Source organism: Lasiosphaeria miniovina (assembly GCF_030549165.1).
Source record: "Lasiosphaeria miniovina strain SMH2392-1A chromosome Unknown B0T26scaffold_1, whole genome shotgun sequence".
In the NCBI taxonomy this organism is placed as follows: domain Eukaryota; kingdom Fungi; phylum Ascomycota; class Sordariomycetes; order Sordariales; family Lasiosphaeriaceae; genus Lasiosphaeria; species Lasiosphaeria miniovina.
In genome coordinates this window covers 6,262,431-6,288,254 of record NW_026848220.1, presented here as the reverse complement: position 1 = coordinate 6,288,254, position 25,824 = coordinate 6,262,431, and the positions used below count along the sequence as shown (strand labels likewise).

Sequence of the window (25,824 nt, the reverse complement as noted above, 5' to 3'; positions counted from 1 at the left end):
CCCCCAAAATGATGCCAGAATTGCAAGTTGACAACTTGCAACCTGTAGTAAGCTATATAGTACTGCTACGGCCATTGCGCGCCGTGACATTAACGCTGGCGAGCAGATCCACCGTCTTCCTCCAATCTCGCAAACATAAGCAAGACCCTCCGTCATATATAGCTCGACCCGGCCCGGCGAGTGCCCCTGCTGAAAGTGCAAAAGACGGCACAGGATACGCCGCTATCACTCCCCGTCGGCCACACCTATGGCCCCGGCACTCCGGCGGCTGATGGCAGCCTACCAGGCGATGGCAGCATCTTCTTCATCGGCAATGCGACCACCGTCATCTAGTGGGCGGGCCTCCGCGTCCTGACAGACCCCAACTTCCTGTACGCCGGCGACTACGTATACCTCCACCCGGGCGTGACGGCGACGCGCCTCAAGGACCTGGCCGTCGACCTCGCCGAGCTGCCGCCTCTCAACTGTATCCTGCTGTCCTACTACCACGAGGACCACTTCGACAAGCTCGCCGAGGCCTCGCTCGACCGGCGCGTGCCCATCGTCACGACGCCGCACGCCCGCGAGTGCCCGACGACCAAGAAGCCCGGGGGCGACAAGTTCGAGGCCGTCTAGGGGCTCGAATTTTTTGAGGCTGCCGTGCTGCACATTACTGGCTCTGCGGCTGCCGTCAAAGCTACGGCCATGCCGGGCAAGCACATGCCACCGGGCCCGCTGGCGCCGGCCAACGACGTGCTGCACGCGGTCCCGCCCACCAACGGCTGACTGCTGGAGCTGGGCACCGCTAGGGCTTGGTCTGCCGACAGCGGCCTGGCTACGACGGGCTACCGCATCTACATTTCGGGCGACACGCTATTCATCGACGAGTTGCAGCAGATCCCTCAGTTCCTACATCACCAGCGCGTCGACTTGATGCTGGTCCACCTCGGCGGCACCACCATCCCCGGCCCCCACATACCGCTACTCATAGTCGCAATGGACGCCGCCCAGGGCGTGCGGCTAATACGCCTCGTCGACCCAGAGGTGACCATCCCCGTACAATTTAATAACTATAATATTATAGTATCACCCCTGGCCGACTTAACATCCTGTCACGGCGCGCAACGGCCGTAGCACACTATAACCCACTACAGGTTGCAAGTCGACGACTTGCAATTCTGGCATCCTTTTGGGGGTTCTAGCGCAGTGGTAGTGGGTGCTGTGAGCTGGCGCCGTCACAATTCCCATCGTTGACATAATTATCGACACAACCAAGGTTGATGAACGTACGGTTAACGTCACTACCGTCGCCACACAGTGGGTCGACACTGAGGACATTAACATCGAGGAATATGCCTCCGAGACAATAGATATTGAGCTTGAAGCTCCATTAAACATCGCCAAATAGGAGACTCCCGCTATTGAAATTTCCGTATCCAGCAAGTTCGACCGGAACTTTGAACGCTTCATCCGTACCGATGAAGATGACGAGTGGATGGTGCCGACCATTGAGTTTTCCGAGCTCAGGACTCAGTCCGAGTTCACTAAAAAGGCCCTCCTCAATGCTTCATATAGCCTCGATTTACCAGTACCAATTACGCGTCCTACGACTCAGACGCCCACGGACATTCATACAAGCACATCCTCAGCGGCCCCGCCACAGCCGTTATTCAGATCGTTGGGAGTGAGCATATCAACAATTATTACGTCGAGAACACACTTATCGATGATTATATCGAGGATCTCGATACTGAAGGAGATTCGAGCCTCGAGTCAGTCATTAATAGTAATAGCTCGACCTCAAACGGCGACGAGAGCGTACGCGCTTCGCCCCCTAATACACAACCATATTCCGAGGAGAACTCCCCGCAGACGACTGCGGCAACACTCGCTACTACGCCGTTCGCGGCAGAATCCTCACCGAAGGAGGAGAAATTGTCCACCATTACCATTACTAGCGCAGATACCGCTCATACCGTAACCCTTGATATTTCTCAAGAGGCAATAGCTCTATAGAAAGAAGACGATATACCTATAACTATCGTCCCTAGCAAGCTCTCTCCCCTAGCTCGGGACTTTGAGATGACCACCACGCAAAACTTTCTCCTCTCGCTCGGGAATTCTAACTCCCAAGAAACTTTCTCCCCTCGCTCGGGAGTTTAAAATAACCACGCCCAAGAACCTTTCTCCCCTCGCTCGGGAATTTAAAATACCCCAGAACTGGGAACCTATTACGGCAATTGAGGAACGCGGTGTAAATTTTGAGGGTAGCTTTCCAGTTCCCGGCAGCCGGTTCGCCGACCTACAATACGCAGTCACTACAAGATTCGAGATCTTCTGGTACCTACTAAATGTGCTAGGCACAGGCCAAGCCTGGCCCAGCTGGGTCCACCAGTTTGCCCCTGCGTATCCACCCTATCCGCACCACATAGATTTCCCGCCCACGGGCGGATAGCGTTAGGTTCCTTAAGCCATTCATCATCTTTCTGCATTGCTGCACCCTCGCATACTAAAAGAATAGATGGTGAAGAAGCTCACCACTAAGGAAATAGTCGATTTCAACGACAAATACACCATAACACTAGAATATCCCCGAAACGAGCCCAAGGCCACGACCTCCTCGCCAAGGAGGATCAGACCTTCGCCGCGATCACAGGCGCGGAAACCGACAACCTCCAAGGATATTTTCCCGTCCCCGGCGCCACGGATCGGGGCTTGCAATACGCCATCAGCCGAGAGGGAAAAGTTTTCTAGTATATACCAGAGTTCAACCTTGTGAAGCCTCTCAGCGAGGATGATATGGTAGCTTTCAATACGAAATACACCATTGAGATCGAGTATGTCGAGCCTAGCCAGGAGGAAGGCCTCACCATCGAGGAGGAGACTAGCGAGCAAGAGTCTGAGGACAACAAGAAGGATATTACCATCATACACATATATCCTGTCTCTAATACCGACGTAAAGGAGCTCCTATATGCTTTCGGATCCGATGAGCTCATCTACTAGTACTAGCCAGAGACCAGTATCATTCTTAAGCCCACGATAGACGAGCAAGAAATATTCTTCGCCGTGCACCCCGATGCCGGCAACGGGCGCCCTTCATGCCCACTATCATGGAGGAGGAGGAAGAGGAGTAAAGGGATATTTAATAATAATTGGGAGTTTTTTTTTTGGGGGGGGGGGGGGGGGGGGGGGGGGGGGGCAGAGTTGGGAGAGTTGGGAGAGTAATTTTTTGGAGTCATGGATTATTGTGCTAGGCACAGGCCAAGCTGGCCCAGCTGGGTCCACTAGTTGGCCCCTGCGTATCCACCCTATCCGCACCACATAGATTTCCCGCCCACGGGCGGATAGCGTTAGGTTCCAAAAAGCCATTTCATCATCTTTCTGCATTGCTGCACCCTCGCATAATTATGAGGTACGAATTTTGGAGCATGGAAATATGGAGTTGAGGTTGGATTTATGGGCACATCTTAAGTGTTTGAGTACATTATACCCATCTCGTACCTTGTAATCATTTGAAAACTAATTCGCCATACCACTGTGCCTTGTGAATGTTTAATATCCTAACGAGGCCTTTGTTGTAAACTTGTTTCTTTGTTCTCGTGATGGCCCTAACTATTCACAAAAGTATTGCTAGACCTCCAGGAGTACTGCCGAGTCGCATGACAAGGGCGGGAATAAAACTATCCGGCAATTGACCTATGTAAGTTTCAACGTCCTAGTCTCCATCGACTGCGCGTGTTATCACAGGCCGCTGAAGTTGCCCATAACAGCCTGATAACCTACGTCACCACTTGGCTACAGTAATATCTAGGTGTAGTTAAACCATTCTTTTCGTGTGTGCGATAAAGGGCAGGTGCCTTTGGTATTGTGGTTATAAAAGTGAAATATTTTAACAGCCCGTTACAGAGTAAGTCCGACTCCTAGTCTCTCACTCATCATTTTCCTTGTTTTACGACCAGTGAATCGTTGCAATGACCGAGTTAGTGCCCTTCTTTGGCCAATTTACTTTTGCACTACCGCTGAAGAAAAACCCTACCTAAATCCCACTGATTAATCAGACGAATCAATTAAGAAACAATACTCGCAAAATTTTCAACCCTTCTCCCGTCAGCTCACCGACCCTGACAGATTTACCCTGACAACCCTGCACTGCCCCTGTTTTCTTGGCGGTGGTCTGCAGTGGGCCGGGGTCGGCTCATGACCTTTCCCGAAACGGCGTGGGGCATGAAGGGTTTTCAGCTGTGTGGAGCAGCGAAACTGGGCGGTCAGGCTTACTTGTTCCCGAAGAACACTTTAGACTCCAGACTACGTCGTATCCGAGTGCAACACCACACACATCATTCATTACCGAGCACACCTCAAAATGGACGCCGCCTCTCCGCGCCCGCAGTTCGGGCAGTCGTCGTCGGACGCGCTCGCCGAGGGCCGCCGCGTGTACGTGGGCAACCTGCTGTACACGGTCAAGCCCGTCGACATTGAGAGCCTGCTGGCCGACGCCGGCTTCGGCAGCTACGAGAAGATCCACATATCGGTCGACCCCATCAGCGGCCGCAACCCGGGCTACTGCTTCGTCGAGTTCCCCACGCCGGAGGAGGCCGAGCGCGCCCTGGCCTCGCTGTCGGGCGTCGAGCTGCTGGGCCGCGCCGTCAAGGTCGGCCCGTGCCGCCCCAAGGCCGGGGGTGCCGGAGCCGGCGCCGCACAGGAGCGCCCCCGCGGCCGCGACCCGCAGCCCCGCCCCACGTTCGAGCGCTGGGGCGACTGGAACGGCGAGAGGGCGGCCCCCAAGGCCGACCAGCAGCAGGGCCCCTACGGCGCGCTGCGCCACCTGAGCGACATGAAGGCGTCGGAGCCCGACGGCCGCCGCCTGTATGTCGGAGGCCTGGGCAAGATGATCGATCAGGCGCAGAACGAGGCCGAGGTCAAGGAGCTGTTTGTCGGGTTTCAATAGTGCGTGCCTGCCACCGCTCTCTTCCTCCCCAACAGACACTGACACAACGCAGCGAGGCCATCGGCAAGCGCATCACGCCGCACCCGTCGACGATGGAGAAGCCGGGCAACCACCACTACTGCTTCGTCGACTTTCCCTCTGCCGAAGAGGCCGCGCGCGCGCTCGCCGCCACCAACGGCAAGGAGGTGCCCGGCGGGTTCCTGCGCGTGTTCCCGGCGCGCGGCAAGGCGCCGGCCTCGGCGAGGGATGGCATCGACGATCCCGAGACTGCCGCCACGAGACCGACTGCTGGCGGCCGCGGGGGCTTCCAGCGCGGTACGGGCGGTGCTGTTGCCGCCAAGAAGCCGCTCGACGATCAGGAGGTCGCCGAGCGCAACCAGCGCCAGCGCACCATCATGGAGGCGAGCAGCTGGCGGCGAGGCCCAGCGGCGCAGTAATTACTTTACAGTGCGATTTGGTGGAAACGCTTTTCGAGGTGATGCGGCTGTATGTACGTACCTGCGGATAATTGTCATTCATAACTTGGCCCAGCTTTCATTTGCACTGTTGTCGAGAAGTAAACATTCAGCAGATCTTTACGTAATTAGATACGCCAAAATCAGGGAGCAGGGTTATTGTTATTGACAGTTGTTAGCTAGATGTGAGACAAAGTAATGTAGCTTTGATATTGGGAGGGTCGGTTTGCGAACTGAAGAAGCCTGTCAATTCCGGGCAAGTTTCCGCGACAGGACTGCAAAGGCCACAACCGCTAGCGACAAGACACGCCCCTACCATGTCAGCGGCCGAGCTCTGCAGCGCCGGCCGGATAGATCGTGTAGCTGCCCGGGCCGCCCGGCATCTCGGCCGTGTTGGCGTGCGTGTACATCTCAGCAGTGACGGCCCTGGCCTCGAGCTCGGGCGGCGCGGGCGCATGTATAGCACCCCCTACGGTAGTAGCGTCGAGCTCGGGTGTCCGTCTCGGAGCCTCGCCCAGCTCTACCACCCCCGGCTGCTGCTGCTGCTGCTGCTGCTGCTTGGTTGCGCCTTCCAGCTCCTCTAGCCTCCCCGGCTGCTGCTTGGCCGCGCCACCCAGCTCTGCGATCTCTGGCTGGTCGTCTTGCGTCGTCGTGGTCTTTTTATCTGCCGCCGCGGCCTTGCCCAGCCGGAAGATGAGCAACCCCACCAGCCCCAGCACGATTAGCCCACCGAGGCCGGCGCCGATGCCGATGCCTGCCTTGGCGCCCGTGCTCAGACCCCCTCCGTCGCCGCCCGGGGCTGCGCTAGTTGTGGACTTGGCCGACGAGCCTGCAGTCTGGGACGGCGACGGTGATGGCGATGTCCCACTTCCATTCTCGCCGCCCGTCGCAGCCGCGGCGGAAGACGAGGCGGTGCCACTCTGATATGCGATAATTAGCTATCTGGATCCCTTGACGCGCGGATGTGATTTCCAGGCTCACCACACTGCCGCCCGCTGCGCTGGCAATGACGAAGTTGGGCGAGTAGTCGGCGGTGCTGGCGCCCAAGGCGGACAGCTCAAAGGCCCACGTGCGGCCGCCGTCGTTGTCGGGCGGCGTCCAGGTGAAGGCCGTGGACGAGTCGTTGACTAATTCGTTGGGCAGGTCAGCAGCCATCGTGTTTCCCGGGCCGAAGGGGGGTAAGTACAGTCGAGAACCTGCTGCGCGTCAAAGTGCGGCGGTGTCGACCCCTGCACGAGGTTCTCGTCGAGGTAGATCCACACGGGGGCATCGGCGCCGGTCCACGTCACGACAAAGGGCTCGCCGACGGTGAGGTCCCAGGCCGAGTTGTTCAATTTCGCGGCGACGCAGAGCTTAACGAGGGCCAGACAGGCCGCGAGCAGCCGCGGCCGCTTGGGCGGTGAACGTGGTGCAGCCATCTGGACTGTTGCTGCGATTAAAGGGTCTGAGTATAGTTGTTAGTCCGGCGCCAAGATGCCAAGGTTTGCCGGGTGAGGCTATTTCGAAGTGGCGGGACTCTCGGCGCGTCGACCACTTCGCGTGCGTGCGTGCGTGCGTGCGTGCGGCTGAGAATCCCGGCACGCCACATGCAACGGTACAAGTCACGTGGGCGTTTTTCCCTTTTCTGCAATAGTTGCGAGTTTTATTCTAGTGGCTGGTTGGGTACGGCCCCTCTCCACTAATTACCTTACTTGACAGGTGCTAGTCGTCGGCATGGCTCCAAGGCATCGGGCACAGACCGAATTTGTGGGCTTCTGGAGTAAGTCTTCGCTAGGAACTTATTAGGCACATGTCACTAATTACCCTGGCAGCCAAGCCGTGCAAATTCTACTTGTTCAGACGAGAGTGTTGTGGAAGGAACTTGAAGAAACTACCACGCCTGCTGGCGCCGAGAAGACGTAATTACGACGCGCTGACGCTAGCCTGGGCCAAGGCGGCCATGGCCATGGGGAACGACAAGCACTGATTAATTAGCTGTAACTACGGATATTAGTACATGCAAATCTCCAAACCCCATCAGCACCACGCTCACACCGTAGCCAGTAAACAAGATCACAGCCGCTTCACCAAGTCCACGCCCTGTCGTTGTTGGCCGTCTGGTCGACCCACCACTGCGGCATGGCCCACGTGGCGAAGCGGACGAGCAGCGCGTACGTGCCGAGCCAAATGGGCCCGCGGATGGTGCCGCTGCTGTCGGATGGTGCCGCTGCTGTCGGCGACGGCGAGGATGCGACCGGCGAGCTGGTCGGTAAACGGCGCGACGGGCATGGAGGCGTCGAGGTGCAGCAGGCGCATGCGGTGCGCGTACTCCTCGAAGCCGCGGTAGTGCGACGCCTCGGGCAGCTGCATGCGCCCGCCCGGCCGCGTGAACATGGGTGTCGCCACCGACCCGACCATGACAGTCACCACCCGCACCCCGAGCGGCGCCAGCTCCGCATCACCTCGGACATGCGCGCCGCCGCCGCCGCCGCCTTGGAGCTGGCATAGGCCCCTGTACACATCCACGACAGAGTTAAATAGCCGAAAGAACAAAGGATAATTGTACAGGATGCAATCAACTTACCCGTCCAGGCCATGGGTAGGCCCTGCGCAATAGAACTATTGTTAGCGACGGTACCGCGGGCCTTGATCAGCAGGGGTGCAAAGGCCTGCACGATGGCCAGCGGGCCCCAAAACACGAACTCGGCACCCGCATTATTGACCAGCACGTCGAGCGCTAGCACGTCCATGTCGTTGTTGCTATTATCGCTCAGCCTGCCGGCCTGGGCTGCGTTGCGCAGCGTTGCGAAGACGTGGAAGCCCTGCGCCCGGAACGCCTTGGCCGGCGCCCATCCGATGCCGCCCGCGCTGCAGCCCGTGATGAGGACCGTCTTTTTCGGCGCTGTGCTGCTTGTCCCGGCCATGGTTTCCTCTTGGTTTGGTTGATCTGGGGTGCCTTGATGATAATTGGATGGAAAGAGGGGGTTTGGCTCGGCAGAAAAGAAGAATGCCAAGGTGCACAAAAAGATAGTAACAGCCGCCAACACACTCTTGCAGACGAACAGAACCAACAAGTCACAAAAGAGCCAACAAGTCACAAAAGAGCCAACAAGTCACAAAAGAGCCAACAAGTCACGGAGGCGGGCAACTCTGCGTAATTGTAAACCCAAACAGGTAATTATGGTAGGTAGGTACCTCTACAGTCACCCCCACACAACATTTTCTGACCCAGCCCGTATCAGTCGAAGAGCCTCCGCGATATTTATACAAGGTGGTTTTACGTTATTCACTGTCACTGCAACCTAGGCACCTAACCCCATTGCTAGCTTGTAGTCTCGTTGTTCACTAGTTAATAAACCCCCAGAGAGGTATTACTCATTCTGCTTGGGTTTTTGAGGTCTCTTAGCGAGTGGCTGCTGATCATGGCTCCGGCCTGCCACAGCTCGAATCTCAGGGAAGCCGAATCGACAACCATTTCCAGGCTGCACTTGGTTTCGTACACGGTTGTGTTAAACCACAAGAATCCGGAGGACTTCTCCTTCTGCAAAAATGCCGAAGCTGGTAACGTCGCCAGGTCAAGGGACAGCGGAGGGAGTTGTATGATTCCTTTTGTGGAGATAAAATAGTCAGCTGGTGAAAACCAAAAATAAAAAATAAAAAATAAAAAATAAAAAATAAAAAATAAAAAATAAAAAATAAAAAATTTGTAGATCTGGTATCTTAGGGGCGCGATATTTACTTGGGTCGTTTCCGTTTTTTGGTGGAATGTTGTAGCTGGTTGTGGCAATCCGTATTTTCGTGGTCTGATTCCGGGAGTCTCTCATTGACGTGGAGAACGGGACCTTGACTGTCCTATTTACCTCGACTGACTCGTCCTAATTACGACAGTGCGGTATGGTCAGCCTTTTGTTGCGCCTCCTTCCGGTTGATGCTGTCACTGGACTGACGCTCACCTTCTGCGCGAACCACTCGACTGTAGTGTTGCAATAGCGATGTCCATCGAAATCGTCGATATATGTGTCCGCATATAAATGCTCGTCTGGGTTGTACGGAAAATCGAGAAACACGCCATAGTGGCATGGGAGGAAGCGGCGTGTGTTCTCCATTCTGTTGATTCCGTATGCCACTGCGCCTTTTGCAATGGCTAGCGGCCTAGTAGGGGTCAGCCTAATTACGGCATAAAAGGCGCGGCGGCATATGGAGAAGGAAAATTTGACAGACCCGTCATAAGGCTGATTGACGTAGACCGGGGGTTCTTGTGCCTGTGCCCAGCGATTGAGTCTGTCGTAGAGGTATGCCGATGACCCGAACCCACCAACAAGCACCATGGCCTACAGTCTTGTCAGCTTCAACACGCTCGACTAATAGCTTGGTTTGATGGCCGAGAAACGCGACTTACTTTGATTCGGCGCTGAGAAGAACCTGCCCTCACTTGCCGTTCTAAATCCGTGGCCAGTTCCATCACAGTGTCGACTGCTAGGTCGAAGAGGTTTTGGAAATCGGCCCTAAGGTTTATTGGTGCCAAATTAGCACATCTTTCATCATGTCTAGGCGGAAGGCTCTGCTGGAAACGTAGTGCTCCGTACCGGGTCAGATTTATTGTGTGGGACGTGATGTCGTGTTCTAGAACAGGAGACAGCTCTGTGATTCCGTGGTGGATAACTATCGAGACCGTGGCATCGTCGTCAATCAGCTCGGTTCCAAAGTCGACTTTGTGCTCCTCGAAGTTCTTCATCAGAGTACTTCCCCGAGATCGCATCCCGGGTGTGAGCAAGTGCTTTTGGCCGCCGAGACGCTCTTCTAGTAGAGCATGAAAGGCACAGCCGATGGACGCAGCGCCGCATAGACCTCCTTATCAAGGAAATTATATCAGTATTGGCCTTCGGCTGTGTACAATGCTGTGGATCAACTTGACGTACCCTTTGGTGTGATGGTCTCTTTGACCTGCAGAGGATCGAGACCAGTAATCTCGTACACCACCGTGTCCTGAGTATCACGCCGTTAGCTGTATCGTCTAGTTATAACAAGGGGCAATGGGCTCCGTACTACTGTGCCCGCCCCTGCATCAACTATGAGGATGTTATTGCCAACCTGAGGACATGTTGGTTAGCATGTCTCTCTCTTAGAATCGCTCGACTCCAGCTTACCTCCCAGCCAGCTGCGACAGCGTAAGAGTGAAGGCCTTGCCGTTCTCGGCTGTTGTCGCGGAGCAACAACTTGAGGGAGTGGTTGGCTGCGGCCTCGGGCTCAGAAACGATATCCACCCAATCAGCTGATCGACGACCAAATCCGGCCTCAAACGCTGCGTGTCTCTTGAGGTCCTGAGAGGCTGGGCTCCACATGGCTGGCGTCGTGATCACGAACTTGATTCGGAGGGTGTCTAGCTGGGCATTGTCTTGACGCAGAGAGTCCAGGATGTGTTCGTATAGCGGTCTGAGATAGTCGATACACATTTGCTCGACGGTTTTCCCAGGAGCCACGCATCGGTTCACCGTGTCCCCAGCAGTCATGCTGCCGATGGTCGCAGCGAGATTCGTATCGTGGTATGCCTCGGTGGCCGCACGGGAGTCGAGAAACAGCTTGAACTAGCTATAGCTTGTGGTATCTGGTAGTCGCCTCATGTGGCCCCACGTTTTCGCGACTCCATCTTGATTGTAGCAGATCTCGGTTGGGACTTTTTCATTGAATGAGTTTTGTCGCCGACCCCCCTGGCCAGGCCATTTCAGGATTTCTTTGATGGGCTCGTCGGGGTAGGCAACTAAGCCGTATGCAACACCTAAACACACAAAAACCAGTCCTTGTGTCAGTTTGCATCGCCTCCCATGGAGCAGAGAAGTGGGATTTGAAGGAAACGAACCTGTACGTGAGGTACCAAAGTCGACTAATTTGCCCGCAGTCAGCTTTGATTTCCCCTGCAAAGATACTCCCCCGTCAACGGTGGCAACGTACCACCCACCACCATGTCAAAGTCAGGGACCTCGTTGGAGCTCATGATTTCGATGCAGGACCAAATATCTAATCCAAGGAAAAGTTGTGCAACGAAGAGATGTGTCAATCACACAGTATACGGAAGCAGGACGGTGATAGTTCTAGCGGAGCGGCTGTGCGTGTGTGAGTGTGTAAACATGGAGCAAAAGGGGAACCACGAGTTCGGTGCTTTGGATGCAAGGCCTCGACAAGGGTTGCCAAGAACCTCGAGGGTGGCCGGCACACCTTCTAGCTAGACGGAAATTATCTCTTGTAAGGAAACTACCTGAGACATGTATATGCGGGGAAGACACCTGGAATGACTTCGGCAGCGGTTGCAAGTTTTCAGCCTGCCAAGCAGGCAAGATATAGTGCCCCAAGAGGAGCGAGCTGCCGCTGCACGACTTCTGCCTCCATTATTGCCTTGCCAGCCCACTCCCCCACTCAGGCTCCCAGCAGCTATGGTATTCCGGGTGCTCGCGATTCCCATCGAGCTGTTCCATCCCTTGTTCCAGAAAGCGCACTGCTTTGCGAGGTTCTGTCGCCCCCTTCTACGAGACCTTTTTGACATTACCGTCTTCGTGATCCTGCCGAGGGTCATCCCTTGGCTTCCATCGATCTATCTTTGCATCTGGAGTCGGCAGTTCAAATTTGCTGGCCGCAAGCCTGATTCCCCTAATCCCAAGGGGTCCAGTTACTTTGCCCTGCGAGACTTCTGCGATATTGCATTTTTCGCCATCTTCCCAATCGTGGCCCCCTAGTGCTCGCCCCCCTACTCCGACATTTGGAGTCAACAGTTCGATCGTCTCGGTCGCCACTTGTGCGGTTTCGGATTCGACATTCTCCGTTTCTCGCAAAACTGGACTAATCACTTCATGAGTTCCTGTTGCTTGGTATGCCCCATGTGCATTGGAAACGACTGCAATTCCAAGTCGAAGCTGACTTTTGCGGGTGTCGTCCAGTCCGTCACGATGTTTTCCTCGGAAACAAGGAAGCACCGGCGGGCCGAGTTGGACAATGCAACGTCACAGACAATGACTATCGGCAGCGCAATAAGCTCGGACAACGCGAGCCTGGAAACCGATAATGTGACGCTGAAAGAGCAAGTAAGGGAGCAATTCTGGAAGATAGAAGATATGCAGAGAGAGCTAGCCGGTTTGAAGCATGGCCAAATGTTTCGCACAAAAGGAACTACCACCTTCGACACCCAGAGGTACATTATGACTCAGTACCGGAGACTTCGCAAGGCTCTAGACACGTGGGCGAACGGCCCCAGCTTGAAGTTCACCGAGACCATGGACGTGTCGCATATTGACACGGCCGAGGCCTTCCGGAGAAACCTTGAGAATGTTTCCTCCGGCGGCATGACCACCCGCAAGCTCGCCGAGATGAGGGTTCCAATGCCAGACCTCATCGTTGCCGTCGCTTCAAATATTTTGTTCTGAGACATTGCCTCGCGCCCTACCGCGTCCTGCACCGATGCATTCAAGTCCGAATTTAATACTACCCTCAGCCTGTATATGCTCAATAGTAAGTGTGCCCCAACCTAGCTGTCTAGGTTTCACACCACTTTGGCATTGCTAGCATTCGTTGCCAACCGAAAAGAGAACCACAAAGTAGCCCAGATATGGTTAGCGACTGCTCTAGAGGCATACGAGAGTTTGGATACATGGCCCCCCTACTTTGCAAGCCCCAACGAGAAGTCTCAGACCTGAGAAGAGTTTATCGAGGGCGTCTGTGACACGATCATGCACGACATCATCGCTCCTCTGGGCGAGAATGTTGCCGTCGGTGGATTCAGTAAGGATTCGGTCCGGAACTCCCTGCGCGAGGTGGCCTACAAAGCCCTCAACCTGGCAATTACCCTCGGTCAGCTCAAGTCGGGACAGCGCATGCTGGACCGCAAATGGGTGCTGGATCCGCAGTCCGAGCTGTATGACGGCGACGAGCGGGTCCACTTCGAGGACACAGCCTCCAATATCTCGGCTGCATCCCTCGGAAGCCCGGATGTTGATTTCATCGTGCTGTTGCCGGGTCTTCTCAGATACGGCGATGACAATGGCGACAACTTCACGTCCTGGTCCACCTTGGACCCCATCCGTATCAGAGAGTACTCGCCGCGGACCAACTCAGCTGCAGCGTCAACAGGGCCTTGGGAGGTGGTTCATGCACAACCAAGAAATAACCCGTCGATGTACGCACAACCAGCCGCTAACATTCTCACAGACGTAGGGAGTTGGAATTATGTGAAATAGTATGTCCTTGGTACCGGCTATGCTTGATAACAATCGTGTCAATTAGCTCCGGTGATATCCGTTGAAATCAGTTTATCTCTACTGCTCAAAAAGTCTGTCAAGACTCATCAGTCGTGTCTGGAGTTTTGTGACCTACTTAACAGCCTTATATATAGGTACCAACCTTACCCATCATTTCTGAGCCACGAAATGGAATGGATGCCAAGGATGCTGCAAACGGGGGGGCCCGATTTGCAACATCACTCGCAAACCTCATATCTAATAGAGATCGAAACGAGGATTCTGGCTACACGGGGCTGTCGTACCACGCGAGGCCTACTGATAGGCGTGTCGGACTGGTGCCTGCATTGGGGCTGACAGTCTACCGCATTCCTTATTTAGATATGGTGGCGCGGATTTGGGGCAACAAAATGCAAGCCTCGGTCTAGGCCCAGGCCTGGGCCCTGCGAGACCCAAGAAGAGTGGCAAATATTTGAGGGTTCGGCCTCACTGCTTCCCGGAAAGCTGCAGCTGCGATTCGTCTGGGAGGGCCTCGTCGTAGGCAGTGGCGCCTGAATGTTTCCCACCTTGCATACAGGGACAAATTAAACACGCGGATCCGTACCCGCCTCGGAGTCCTTCCACCGTGTGATCCGCCTAATATATGCAGGAGTTATTTTGTGTCGACAAGCACAAATGTGTGGGTGAGATCTCTGGCCAGCACGGCGCTTGGGTAAGACACTGGAAGCCTTGGCGGTAGCTAAGGTAACAGGTACGTATCTAATAGGCAGACATTAGTCTTCTAACTAAGAAGCTGAATGAGTTGAAACCAAAGCCTCATCGTTCCCACGCTGTTCCACCGGTGAAGCTTCCTGCTGAAACGACCTGCCATATCCAACCCCCCTCCCGCTCCCCCCCCCCAACTTCCCTGCATAGAAAGAAAAAATGGTCTTCACATCTCGCCATGTCGAGCTTAACACCCCCGGTGGTTCGGACTCCGAGTTTGAAGACCTGGGGGACTACGATATTCCCTCAGGCGGGCTGGTCGACGAAGACGGGCGAAACGAAAACGGCGTGCGCGAGGTTGTGATTGCCGTCATGGGGGTCACGGTCGCGGGCAAAAGCTATCTGATCCGGGCCATCACAGAGAAAGCTGTCAGGGTGGGTGATGGCCTCGAAGCCTGTAAGCCATTCCTTGCTTGATCAACCGAATTTCGCTAGCAAAACAAAATGAAGAGGCTATTACCTACCTCATAGTTACTAATCATGTCACTCCTTTAGGCACTTAGGCCGTCGAGGGCATCACGATGAAGTACAGGGACGTCAGCCTAACTCTCCTCGACTCGCCCGGCTTCAAGGACACATATCGCTCTGACACCGACGTCCTGTACGAGATCTCGTCGTATCTGGCCGGCACGTATAGCCAGGGGTCCAAGCTTTCGGGCATCATCTACGTGCATCCCATCACCGACGTTAGGATGGACGGGCCGTCGCTCCGCAGCCTGCGCATGTTCTGAAAGCTCGTCGGGGAAGACTCCCTGGACAACATCATCCTGGCTACCACGCACTGGGGGGAGGTTGAAGAGGCGATGGGCAGGCGCCGAGAGGCAGATCTGGTGTCCAAGTTCTGGAAGCCATTTCTGTAAGGCGGCGCTCGGATGGTGCGCTACGACGGAGGCCGGGCGTCGGGCCTGGCGCTCGTGGACATGCTTTTAAATAAAAACCGGGTTGTTCTCGACATCCAGCGCGAGACGGTTGACGAGAAAAAGGAGCTGATCGACACAGAGGCAGGCCAGGTGCTGAACGAAGAACTGCGCAAGATCCAAGCCATGTACCAGAAGAAGCTGAAGAAGCACAAAGAGGAGCTGGAGCAGGCCGACGAGAAGTCCAAGAAGGAGATTGCTGCCATTATGCAGGAGATGGGCGACAAGCTCGCCGAAGCGGAGCGGGCCAGGGAAGATCTGCGCCGTACGGGCACGCAGCACGACCGACAGCAGCGCGACTTCCTCAAGAAGCTCCAGCTGCAGCAGCTCGTCCATCAGCAGGAAAAGGCCACGCTCGAGAAGAAGCAGAATGAGCTGACCAGCCTTGTCCAGGAGCTTCAAGCTCAAGTGAACAAGGGCCGGGGTGACGGCTCGTCGCCCCTCGAGGAGGCGTTGCCGTATGTCTCCTCAATCTGCGAGTCTGCCTTTCAAGCCTTTATCTTTTATCTTAACAAGAAGCGTGCGAGTTAGGCGGCCAGAGTGGTAAATCGAACCTTTAGTATTTCATGTAGCATTAGAGGCTTGTTAGGAGTTGAAGAATACGCAAATTCTATACACTCACCCGAGACATGATACCGCGGTTCAGAAAATCCCTCGAGATTAGGGGACGAGTTTTGAGTCTGACTCTCATTGCACAGTAGTATTTGCTCTATAAACAGCCCGGGGTTTGACCCCCCACATCCCAGTCTCTCTCCTTTTTCTTTTTTTCTTTTTTTCTTTTTTCTTTTTCCAAACTCGTTTACTCCATCATCACCAATCCCCGCAGCGCCGCCCCTTACTTATGGTTTAAAATAGTAATTTCAAAGAAGTTCCTCAATCGCACATTTTGCTCTTGGGAATTGAAATGAGCCAGTGCACCCTTCTCTCGCTAGTACTAGACGATGTGACCACGCGCGCAACTCTGGCGCGCCCCGTCGTGCGGGGTTTTAACGCCGCCGGCGTTGGCGTTGGCGTGCCGCGACTGGTTGATGGGAAGAGCTCGTCGCATCACCGGCAAGCTTGGCTACGTTGCTGCCTGGGTGGCTTATGTATGTACGTTACCATTTAGGAGGGCGCGCCCTTGTTTAGGTTCCCTTTGCCCGCCTGCTCTTTGTCCCACTGACCTTGTTCCCCCAACCAAGCGCAACAAGCAATTGGGATTGATTGACTGCCCCCTTTCCCGTTTCTCTTGTCTAGACGAAACGAAAAATCTAACTATGAGCTTGGACAAGCTGACGCTCACGACATGCTTCTGGTTCGACGGCCAAGCCGAAGAAGCGGCCGGGTTCTACGTCTCCGTCTTCAAGAACTCGAAGATTACCCACATCCAGCGATACTCTGACGCCGGAAAGGAATCCCATGGCCACGAAGCGGGATCTGTTTTGGTGGCCGAGTTCCAACTCAACGGCCACCGCTTCATCGGTCTGAACGGCGGTCCGAGCTTCAAGTTTACCCCGGCCATATCCTTTCTGGTTGATTGGTAATTAACTTCTCCGCTGCCGTGTTTTTCGACACAAAAGACTAGCCAGGGACTCCTCCAAGCTGACACACGTCTGATGGACCGAAAACCTGAAGCGCCTCTCAGGAAGAGATCGACTACTACTAGGACAAATTCGGCGAGGGCGGCCCCGTGGACAGCCGGCAGTGCGGCCCCGTGGACAGCCGGCAGTGCGGCTGGCTGACGGACAAGTACGGCGTCTCGTGGCAGATTGTTCCGACTGCGCTGAAGGAGATGCTGAGCAGCCCCGACAAGGAGAAAGCGGATCGCGCCACTGTCGCCATGATGCACATGAAGAAGCTAGAAATTGTCGGGCTGCGCAAGGCGTTTGAAGGCGAGGACGGCTGCCACTTGGGACTGCTCAACTCGCATTGGCTGCCGCTATGGTTCGAAGAGCTACAAAAACCCCTACCAGATTGTTGATTCAATAGGAAAGGTACGTAATCGTTTAATGACATTATGAATGCGCATTCGGATCGTAGACGGTATCTACCTCCTATTGCCATCTTGCTGATCATTATGGTGATGAATACTGATTCCACCGCGTATGGAAAGCTGTTCGAGCGCGACTCACATCCATCGGCTCCCCAGGTATTTGGGACCCTCACCCCAGCAATATCTCTTTCCAGACCGGTCCAGGCCGGTGGCTCAGCTGAAGAGAGTGCTTGTGGATGTAGCCGATGCCGCGTCGTTCCGCTACCACCTGGTCGCCGTCCCACTCTAGCAACATGGCATTATAGCTCGCGCCACCACGTTCCGACAGGAGGATAAATTCAAAAGGCCCCGAAGACGAGAAGAAGGGCATGTCTTCGAATCCATCCAGCCAGACGCGGCCGCAGTCCTGCGACTCCCTGGTGGTGATGCTTGCCGAGGCCAGAAAGACGTCCATAGTCGCCATGTCAATGTCGAAGAACACGGACATGGTCCAGAACCGCAGAAGTGGATACGATTGCCTGCTGGGTTGCCGAAAGACTCGGCTGTCTCCGGGCTGAAGAGCTACGGGCGCTCGCGGAAGCGTCTTCTTGGCTAGCCTCTGTAGCGAGTTCTTCGTGTGTACCCTTTTTGTGACCGCCTGAAGCATGTCCATCCCGTTGGTGCAGTGGCCGTACCAGGATTCCGCGCCTCCTGGGTGAACCGGGGATGTAACGTTACCGTCGTACTCGTGCCAATCGATCCACGTCTTGCTTGCGAAGAATTTATCAAGTTGAGATTCGTCGATGACAGCGTCCAAAACGACACCACCTGCCCAGCCAGCCCACGAGTAGCTGGGAAAGTTGGGCCTTCGACGAAGAACGGTTAAATTTGACCTAAAGATCAAAAAGCCCTCGAAAGCGGCGGTTCTCGGCAGTCCCTGGAGGAACGACCAGGCAAACTTGTCGGTGAATCGGTGCATGATGCCTGTCATTGCACGGAGGACATCGTTCTGGTCAGACAAGGCTCGCTGCGTGTAGTAAAGCAACATTGTCGAATAGTCCTCGATCGGCCTGGTCATGTGGATGCTGTGAGCGAGCTCCCCGCTCGTACTGTGGACTGATGGGCCGTGAAGGGCAGCGGGGCGTGGATCGTCCATGCATGTCTCTGAATGTTGGGCCAGCCGACAACGGAAGAAGATGCGGTCATCAACAAAGAACAGTGCCCGTCGGGACAGGAGCTGTTCTTGAAGCCTTTGTGTAATAAGTAATTAGTATATCATGTCAAGTGTCAAGCTACCTTGGTTTTGCAGACGGTGTCTGTGTGAACCTACGTCCATGCCCTTGTGCTGTATACCGAGCTGTCCAACAAGAGGTCCATGTCAGTGTGGATGCCGAGGAACAACCCAGGCTTCACTTGGACAGTCAGTTCTGACGCCTGGCGGCTTCCCTCGCGCACCCCCGGGAGGCCTGCATTGGCGTCATGGCCACATGCGGCAACGATAGTGAGCCAAGAAGACTCGTAAATCTCGTCCATGAATCCAACACCAGCGTTGATGTCAGCGGGGTCGTTTTGGAGAAGGCATAAGGCGTCCACCCAGAGATATTGCAGTCCCAGACGGCGGACCAAAGCCATAGCATCTTTCACCGTCCGGGGAAGCTTGTGGTGCAGTCTCTCAAGAGCCCCTTCCTGGCACAGTGCGCTCATGTTGGCCGTGGTGAGTCTGAAGTTTGGGACAGCTCCCCAGACATAGCTGAGAGCGGCGTATTTGCAGAAGGTTCGTCTCTCCACCAAGCAGTTGCGCCCGACATCGATCAAGCGATACAACCGCACCTGGGGACTATCGGCGGGGTTCTCGATTGGGCTGTCGGAAGAGGAGCCGGGCGGAAAGGAGGGACAGCAAGTGGCGGCGTGCTCCTTGGAGCAGGTCGATATCCAGGCATCTATACGGTCGAGGTCAATCTCAGGCGCCAAGGTTTCCCGAACGTAACAGTGGAGCTGGGTTGCCGTGGTGCTTCCGACGACAGAAGACGCAGCATCGCCGAAGCAAATGTAATGCTGCTCAGCCAACTCGACGGTAAAGGCGCCGCGCCTGCTAGGGCCGACGTCGCGGTACCACTCGACGACCACATCACCGACGTCGGAGAGGACCCGGGTGGTCCAGTCATTGCCGCCAAAGCGCTGGTCAGCAAAGAAGACGGACTCTACCAGGCGGCAAAAGGGGCATAGGCTCTGCTTCACCCTCGCACCTGGCCCTAGACTCCAGAAGGCCGACTGTTCGGGGAGGCTGTCTAGGACCGCAGGGTCGAGAGGTATCTTGGCGCAATAGTTGCACAGCGATTCGATCCGAGTGTCGGACATGACGGTACGGTTGATTGCCTGTCCCCAGCTTAGCCTATTGTCAACATCAACGCAGAGCAAAAGGGAACGAGACAAGCCACTTGGGCCCGGGCCAGAAGAGTCTGCATTCGGCACCGCCCTATCACGTGCACACCTACCTCCCCTCCCCTACGCACCTAGCCCGATTTGGCTTATTCTAGGCAGCGTGTGAGCGGGGTTGCGCGAATGGACAGACAGGAAGAAGCTTAGGTACTCTGTATATATGTAGATGCCATACCATTGATTTGACTAGCGCTGGCACAAATCCAAATCAGTCAAATATAGTGCCCTGACTGACTGTATTTGAGGCTCAAGAGTGGTTATTTGTTTGCAGGAATGCCGCATTTGACTGATTTGTTGATATTTGCCGGCATCTTCCGCTACACCAGAGGGAAAGTAAAATGGCCCCTGGAGATGGAAAAAAAAGTCTTGGAGCCCGGAAAACCTCATTTCCCTACCCAATTCTTCAAACACGTGATGGAATTGAAGGTATCGTCGCCTAGGCTATGCCTCTGCGTACCAAAAACCAGTTTTCTGTCACTGAAGCCCCTTTCCGGCTCTGATGACATGGATGGAATAGACATCAAGTCCAAAGCCATTTTTGACAATCGTGGCCAACGGTCCTGACGGCTAAACCACCAAGATTTTATGTCTTCAACCCGCCAGACACCCTCTGCAAGGCAGACACCTCTGCAAGGTATTCAGCCAGTTCGTCTTTCGGGTTCGGGTCGTCAGGCGGGTCGTCAGGCGGGTCGTCAGGCGGGTCGTCAGGCGGGTCGTCAGGTGGGTCGTCAGGCGGGTCGTAGTAGTCATGATTGACGAGAACAGCGCCCGGGCCGGTACGGGGTGCCTGTGCCGGGGGGTGCCTGTGCCGGGGAGTGCCTGTGCCGGGGGGTGCCTGTGCCGGTAATGCCGGCGCCGAGAGAGCCTCGACGGCATACTCGGTCAGGTAGAGATTGCGGCATGCCCTGTATGCCTTCAAGAACCGCTCCTCTCCCAAAAACCTATCCACCCACTTCATCTCGTGTCCCGGGTATAATATCATGGCCCCAGCAGGCTGGGCTCTCCCATCAATGTGGTATATTTTCTGAGCTCCTGAATGGAAAGACCAATGCTTGTACGAAGGAAGGATATGTGATGTTGCCGCCTCGGGATGAGGATGCAAGGTTCGAAGGCGATCATCGAGCCGATCGATCAGCCACTCGTGCGTAGCGATGACTTTAGGGAAAGTAACCGCCCGGCCTTCGAACCACTTCGTGATCTTCCGGAAAGGTTCAAGAATAGCCAAAACAGTAGAGAGCAGGTGCCAGTCGCTTGGTTGCAACACGTCGGCAGCATGCATATGCTTTTCCGGGTCGCCGGCCTGATTTTGGTGGCACCAGTAGTTGACTTAGGTACGTAAGCGGACGCGCGGTCAATCATGTCGAAGACGGAATTCCACCGCGTGGAATTATCGCTACGAAGCTGTAAACCTTGCACACTTGGGTCGAGTATAACGATGCTAAAGTCGCGACTTCTTCTTTGGTTACCTGACCGCGCGCGACAAGAAAGAAGGAATCCCGGCGTTGTGGCGACTTTGGAATAAAGTGTACGACGTTATGCAGTTTACCGATCGGACCTCGCTTCGCCACCCTGTCGACAGTGCTTCCTCTTGTGCCGGCGGTAACTGGCCGACGAGGTTATCGTCAAATGAAGCTTCCAAGTCAGTACTCCTCCCGAGAATGAAGGCACGCGCGGCTAGGTTGAGGATGTGGCCGAAGCAACGAATTCGACGCTTTTCGGCTAACTCATCGCGTTCAAATTCGCTCAGCCCGGGCAGTAGAGACTGCAACGTGTGCTTCACAGCCCAGGTATTCGAATCCACGTTGTCACACTGGAAATACCCGATTTGAGGTGCGAGGTCGTATTCCCTGACCGTGCCGGCGATGTATTTGGCCTGGTTCTCGCCGCTATGAGAGCCCTCGATGTGTGGAATGGCCAACAAATCCTCATACATGCCGTTGTCGCCGCCGATGTAATGAACGAAGATCGCGAGGAAGGAAATAGTCGATGGAGAGGTCCAAATATCGAAGGAGAGGTGCTTCTTGAATGGTGAGGCCGCTAGCCGTTGAAGCAGGCTTTTTTTCTCTGCATCGAAGCGATCCCGAAGAACTTTCCGAATTGTGTTATGCGAGGAAGGAATCAGGGTAGCGGTCTTTTGTCGGCATTCAGGTCCACGCAGAAATCACGAAAAACCTCATACTCAACGAGGCTGAACGCAAGATTCAAGCGAATGAGTATGTTGACGAGCTTCTCCTGCATGGAGAGCTTGTGAGGCCGCAAAAATACCCTCTCCTTGTTATTTTGGATCGGCTGCAAGGTCCGCTGCCTCTTTTCAGCCCGATCATCACCAGCTTCCTCGCCCTCGGCCTTTTTATGGTGTTCTTTTACTAAATGGGCTGCCGCTGAGGTCGTGCCTTGCGAGTTGAAGAGCTTGTCGCAATAGTGGCATACCCACCGGTAGCCGCCCTCATCGACTACGTTATTCACGATCTGGGCGAGCCAGTAGCCATGTTCATCAATCCAAGAAGACGTATTTTTCTTAACCCAAATCTCCGGTATGAAGCTCCCTCGCCATATTCTTATTTTTGGCCACTCGCTCATCGGTATATTCGCCAGCTCCTTCTCGTCAAACTGGATGACTTGTTCGTACTGCGTTGCAATTCGCGATGGCCTCTGCATGAGGGCAGGAGCCCGCTTTTCGCCCGTGTGGAGGGTCGCGGCATTAACGGTCGAGGCAGGCATCTTGTCGGCGGCTCGGGAGCAAGGTAGGCAAGGTCGCTGTGTAGGATTGGTAGGATTCGGGGCTGTTTGTTGACATATGCCGTGATGGTTGCATTGCAGCGTCAACTGCATGCCGAAGCCTGGCAGACAGAGATTTTCCCGGGCCAGGAAAATGCATGGTTGGCCTTGGACAGAGGGCGCCCCGGTCCCAGGAAAATACGGAAAACCCCTGCAAAAAATGCCCTGGCCAATGGGAAATATCTGTCAAATGCCCAAATATTTTTAATCCACATCTGGCTGAATTTGAAGCCCAAAACCGAATATTTGGCTGACAACAGGGCCTAGATTTGATCGTTTGATTTGGCTATATTTGAGTTGGTGCCGGCGCTAGATTTGACAACCTGATGCAGGTACGGATACTGTCAAGACTCGAGCAGTTAGCGAGGCCAGTGACAGTCACCCTGCCTCCGAATTCCGAGATGATGAATTTTCTACTTGCCAGGTTTTCGGTGAGATTAGATTGCTCCCCTCCCCCCTCTCCTCTCTCTCGTTGGGGTTTTTTTATGACGAAAAAAGAGTGGTGCGGATCTGGTCATTAATGTAATTATGCTGCTGCAATGAAGTTCTTCACATGTGCCTCGCAACGGCTTGTTCAGTGCCACTCAACCACGTCTCGTTGTAATCATGTGGACATGTCGTTCATGGTTTCGTGCTCGTCAAAGGCCGAGCTATGCAGCCAATGGGGTTCGCACCCCCCACGCTTTACGTCCCTTGGTTCTGCAAAGACAGCACACCGCCAGGCAGGCCCAAGAGCAGATAAGCGGTAATCATGCGACCATGTGACGGAGCGGGGAGCTGTCGACATTTGGCTCTTCAAGCACGCATCCTCACTTCCATCGCTTCTTTCTGCTTCCTTGTTCAAGTATCAGCCTAACCAACAGCCCAGAGTCAACAGCAATGCTGGGGCCGGACCTCGTCGGCGCAGTCTCCAATGGACGGTTGCTTTTCGGCTTCGCGCTGGGCCTGGTAAGCAAGCACCTTCACACTCTCGCCAGCGGGTTCCACCGAGGCGCCTAATTAATCAATCACGATGTGCTAATTAACACGGTTCAGATCCTCTGGCGGGCCGCGGTGGCCGCCTACAACTTCTTCCTGCACCCGCTACGGCGGTTTCCGGGGCCGGTGGCTCAGCGGGCGTCAGCGCTGCCGTAGACGGTGCAGCACCTGCGGGGGACGTAGATGTTCGCGACGCAGAAGCTGCACGAGCGGTACGGGCCCGTGGTGCGCATCGCGTCGGGCTACCTCTCCTTCACCGACGTGCGCGCGTACAAGGACATCTACGGGTCTCTGGCGGTGCGGAGCAAGACCAACAGCAACGGGCCCGCTCTCGAGATGCCCAAGGCGGCCGCCTTTTACGATCCCATCGACGACGTCCCAACTGTCATCGTCAACGCCGGCCGCGAGGAGCACCAGCGCGTGCGCCGCGCCGTGTCGCAGGGCTTCTCCGAGGCCGCGCTGCGCCAGTACGAGCCCGTCATCGGCAGGTACGTCGGCCAGCTGCTCCGCCAGATGCACGAGCGGTCCGGCGCGCCGCTTGACTGCGCGGCGTGGTACATGTGGGCGACGTTCGACATCGCGGCCAAGCCCGTCTTCGGCAAGCCGATAGGCTGCTTGGACGCGTGCGCCTACCACCCACCGGTCAAGTTCATCATGCTGGCGCCAAGAGCAACGCCGTGCTGTCGTCCCTGTGCTGTCGTCCCTGTGCTACGTAGGCCCGCTAGGTCGTCCAGCTCCTCTTCCGAACTTTTGGCCAGCTCGCCATGACCAGACACAAGGCGTTCACCGACTCGATGGTGCACCACCGTCTCGCCACCGACAAGGGCAGGAATGACTTGCTCGGGACGCTGATCAGCGAGGGGTGTAGCAGACTCGGCCGCTGCATTTTCAGGCATCGAATACGTGACACGTAGTTGAGTATACTGCCAAGTGCAAGCTGACCGGAGCAGAACATGTCGTCTGACAAGCTGGCGGCCAACGCCTTCGTTTTCATGTTGGCCGGGTCCGAAACATGGCCGCGGCGCTCTCGGGCATCATGTATCTGCTGCTGACCAACCCAGGGGCGCTGGCCAGGCTGCGAGAGGAAGTGCGCTCGACGTTCAGCAGCGCCGCCGAGATCAAGATCGGCCCCGTATCCAAGCTGCCGTGCCTGTCTGCGGTGCTGAGCAAGGGCCTCCGCGCGTATCCGCCGCAGCCGACGGACCTGGTGCGGGTCGTGCCGGCGGGCGGCGGGGTGATCGCAGGCCATTCTGTTGCTGGAGGGGTGAGTTGTACCGAGTCAGCGTGTTGGAGCACTGCAGACCAACTAACCACCCATGCAGACCGACTGACCATTCATGCAGACCGACTGACCACCCATGCGGACCTACGTCGAGGTCCAACCGTGGTCCATCAGCCACAGCAGGGACCACTGGGCAGCCCCGAGGCCTTCACCTGAGCGCTTCCTGGCCAGTGACGACGAGGCGCGCCGGGCAGGCAACCGGCTCGAGGCGTTGCAGCCGTTCAGCTCCGGGCCCAGGAGCTGCATTGGACGGCCGTAAGATGCCCAACCAGCTAATTGCCTCATCGGAACGCGGAGGGGCTACGTAATTGTATTCACTGAACATGACAGCTGGCCACGCGCAACAGGCTCGTCTATGCCGAGATGCGCCTGATTCTCGCGCGGATCATGTTCGAAATCGACGACATGAAGCCCCACGACGCAGACACTAGCAGCAGCGACTGGATCCGCCCGCTGCGCGGATATCCGCTATGGGATCGGCCGCCGCTCAAGGTGCGCTTCACCATCAGAACCTAGCGGAATCTTCCCTCTGAGGAGGCGCCGGCTCGCTCGAGGAGAAACGTCGACGTGGACGCATGATGCGGGCTTCCAATAATCGATACGAGATGCTTGGTGGCGCCGTGGTTGAGGCGGGGAGGGGGATATATCGAATGGGCGTGCATGCCCGATGGCAGCGTGAGCAAGGAAACCGTTTGTCCTGGTTGAGTGACTCCATTTTGGGTTGCTCGTGGCCGTACAGACGAGTCCTGAAAGGCACTGGGGCAGTGAGAATAGGTAAGTAGCTTGAGTGGCCAGCAATCAACCCCGTCTAGCTCATCTGAGCCGCAAGCCGCCTGTAGCAAGACACTGACTGTCTGTCCCTGAGGCCAAGCGAGCAAAGCAACTTGGTCAGGAACTTCCAGGCGCTGCAGCCGCACTGCAGCTGGCACACGGGCAACTGCTGGCCGATGGAAACCTCCGCCGAACGCAGATTATGCCACACGGGCAACTACTGGCCGATGGAAACCTCCGCCGAACGCAGATTATGCCTTGATCCGTCTGTGCCCACCACACCGTGACACAACCACCATACCTAATTCTCGTCCCTCGATACTTGCCTCTCAGCCCTGGGCTCGCCAGCGGCAGCCA

General features: G+C 55.6%; 11 protein-coding genes across 11 annotated transcripts; 7 read left to right on the top strand and 4 right to left on the bottom strand.

Moving 5' to 3' along the window:
* Window positions 1-8: 8 nt before the first annotated feature.
* B0T26DRAFT_798511 (uncharacterized protein) lies at window positions 9-3,137 on the top strand (the record flags this gene model as incomplete). Its single annotated transcript, XM_060446950.1, has 9 exons — window positions 9-47; window positions 334-599; window positions 789-1,035; window positions 1,256-1,296; window positions 1,420-1,518; window positions 1,569-1,956; window positions 2,225-2,385; window positions 2,565-2,732; window positions 2,769-3,137. The coding sequence occupies 9 exons, from the start codon at window positions 9-11 to the stop codon at window positions 2,983-2,985; spliced, it is 1,626 nt and encodes a 541-aa protein (XP_060303639.1). The 3' UTR covers window positions 2,986-3,137.
* A 982-nt stretch (window positions 3,138-4,119) lies between these two features.
* Window positions 4,120-5,505, top strand: B0T26DRAFT_820060 (uncharacterized protein). The gene is made up of 2 exons (XM_060447399.1): window positions 4,120-4,929; window positions 4,983-5,505. The coding sequence occupies exons 1-2, from the start codon at window positions 4,346-4,348 to the stop codon at window positions 5,365-5,367; spliced, it is 969 nt and encodes a 322-aa protein (XP_060303638.1). The 5' UTR covers window positions 4,120-4,345; the 3' UTR covers window positions 5,368-5,505.
* A 510-nt stretch (window positions 5,506-6,015) lies between these two features.
* B0T26DRAFT_81249 (uncharacterized protein) lies at window positions 6,016-7,048 on the bottom strand. Its single transcript, XM_060447311.1, has 2 exons — window positions 6,572-7,048; window positions 6,016-6,512 (listed from the first exon to the last, which is right to left on the bottom strand). The coding sequence occupies exons 1-2, from the start codon at window positions 6,801-6,803 to the stop codon at window positions 6,190-6,192; spliced, it is 555 nt and encodes a 184-aa protein (XP_060303637.1). The 5' UTR covers window positions 6,804-7,048; the 3' UTR covers window positions 6,016-6,189.
* A 400-nt stretch (window positions 7,049-7,448) lies between these two features.
* B0T26DRAFT_809063 (uncharacterized protein) lies at window positions 7,449-8,455 on the bottom strand (the record flags this gene model as incomplete). The annotated part of the gene is made up of 3 exons (XM_060447252.1): window positions 7,949-8,455; window positions 7,640-7,826; window positions 7,449-7,572 (listed from the first exon to the last, which is right to left on the bottom strand). The coding sequence occupies exons 1-3, from the start codon at window positions 8,286-8,288 to the stop codon at window positions 7,449-7,451; spliced, it is 651 nt and encodes a 216-aa protein (XP_060303636.1). The 5' UTR covers window positions 8,289-8,455.
* A 765-nt stretch (window positions 8,456-9,220) lies between these two features.
* B0T26DRAFT_746628 (uncharacterized protein) lies at window positions 9,221-11,356 on the bottom strand (the record flags this gene model as incomplete). Its single annotated transcript, XM_060444721.1, has 9 exons — window positions 9,221-9,229; window positions 9,318-9,516; window positions 9,586-9,695; window positions 9,764-9,869; window positions 9,951-10,215; window positions 10,284-10,350; window positions 10,411-10,455; window positions 10,512-10,949; window positions 11,321-11,356. The coding sequence occupies 9 exons, from the start codon at window positions 11,354-11,356 to the stop codon at window positions 9,221-9,223; spliced, it is 1,275 nt and encodes a 424-aa protein (XP_060303635.1).
* A 946-nt stretch (window positions 11,357-12,302) lies between these two features.
* On the top strand, window positions 12,303-14,141 carry B0T26DRAFT_671000 (uncharacterized protein; the record flags this gene model as incomplete). Its single annotated transcript, XM_060439260.1, has 6 exons — window positions 12,303-12,437; window positions 12,543-12,725; window positions 12,822-12,861; window positions 13,051-13,525; window positions 13,558-13,585; window positions 13,968-14,141. The coding sequence occupies 6 exons, from the start codon at window positions 12,303-12,305 to the stop codon at window positions 14,139-14,141; spliced, it is 1,035 nt and encodes a 344-aa protein (XP_060303634.1).
* A 369-nt stretch (window positions 14,142-14,510) lies between these two features.
* Window positions 14,511-15,082, top strand: B0T26DRAFT_746625 (uncharacterized protein; the record flags this gene model as incomplete). The annotated part of the gene is made up of 2 exons (XM_060444720.1): window positions 14,511-14,726; window positions 14,855-15,082. 2 exons carry the CDS (start codon window positions 14,511-14,513, stop codon window positions 15,080-15,082), a joined length of 444 nt encoding a protein of 147 aa, XP_060303633.1.
* Window positions 14,855-15,559, top strand: B0T26DRAFT_762352 (uncharacterized protein; the record flags this gene model as incomplete). Its single annotated transcript, XM_060446411.1, has 1 exon — window positions 14,855-15,559. A coding segment is annotated over exon 1 (336 nt), but the record flags the coding sequence as incomplete, so codon positions are not given.
* A 965-nt stretch (window positions 15,560-16,524) lies between these two features.
* Window positions 16,525-17,228, top strand: B0T26DRAFT_746623 (putative 3-demethylubiquinone-9 3-methyltransferase; the record flags this gene model as incomplete). The annotated part of the gene is made up of 2 exons (XM_060444719.1): window positions 16,525-16,779; window positions 16,914-17,228. The coding sequence occupies 2 exons, from the start codon at window positions 16,525-16,527 to the stop codon at window positions 17,226-17,228; spliced, it is 570 nt and encodes a 189-aa protein (XP_060303631.1).
* A 181-nt stretch (window positions 17,229-17,409) lies between these two features.
* B0T26DRAFT_631537 (heterokaryon incompatibility protein-domain-containing protein) lies at window positions 17,410-19,577 on the bottom strand (the record flags this gene model as incomplete). The annotated part of the gene is made up of 2 exons (XM_060436359.1): window positions 17,410-18,469; window positions 18,550-19,577. The coding sequence occupies 2 exons, from the start codon at window positions 19,575-19,577 to the stop codon at window positions 17,410-17,412; spliced, it is 2,088 nt and encodes a 695-aa protein (XP_060303630.1).
* Window positions 19,578-23,315: 3,738 nt separating this feature from the next.
* B0T26DRAFT_746620 (cytochrome P450) lies at window positions 23,316-25,212 on the top strand (the record flags this gene model as incomplete). The annotated part of the gene is made up of 7 exons (XM_060444718.1): window positions 23,316-23,384; window positions 23,472-23,540; window positions 23,598-24,056; window positions 24,140-24,278; window positions 24,383-24,678; window positions 24,791-24,951; window positions 25,044-25,212. The coding sequence occupies 7 exons, from the start codon at window positions 23,316-23,318 to the stop codon at window positions 25,210-25,212; spliced, it is 1,362 nt and encodes a 453-aa protein (XP_060303629.1).
* Between the last annotated feature and the right edge of the window lie 612 nt (window positions 25,213-25,824).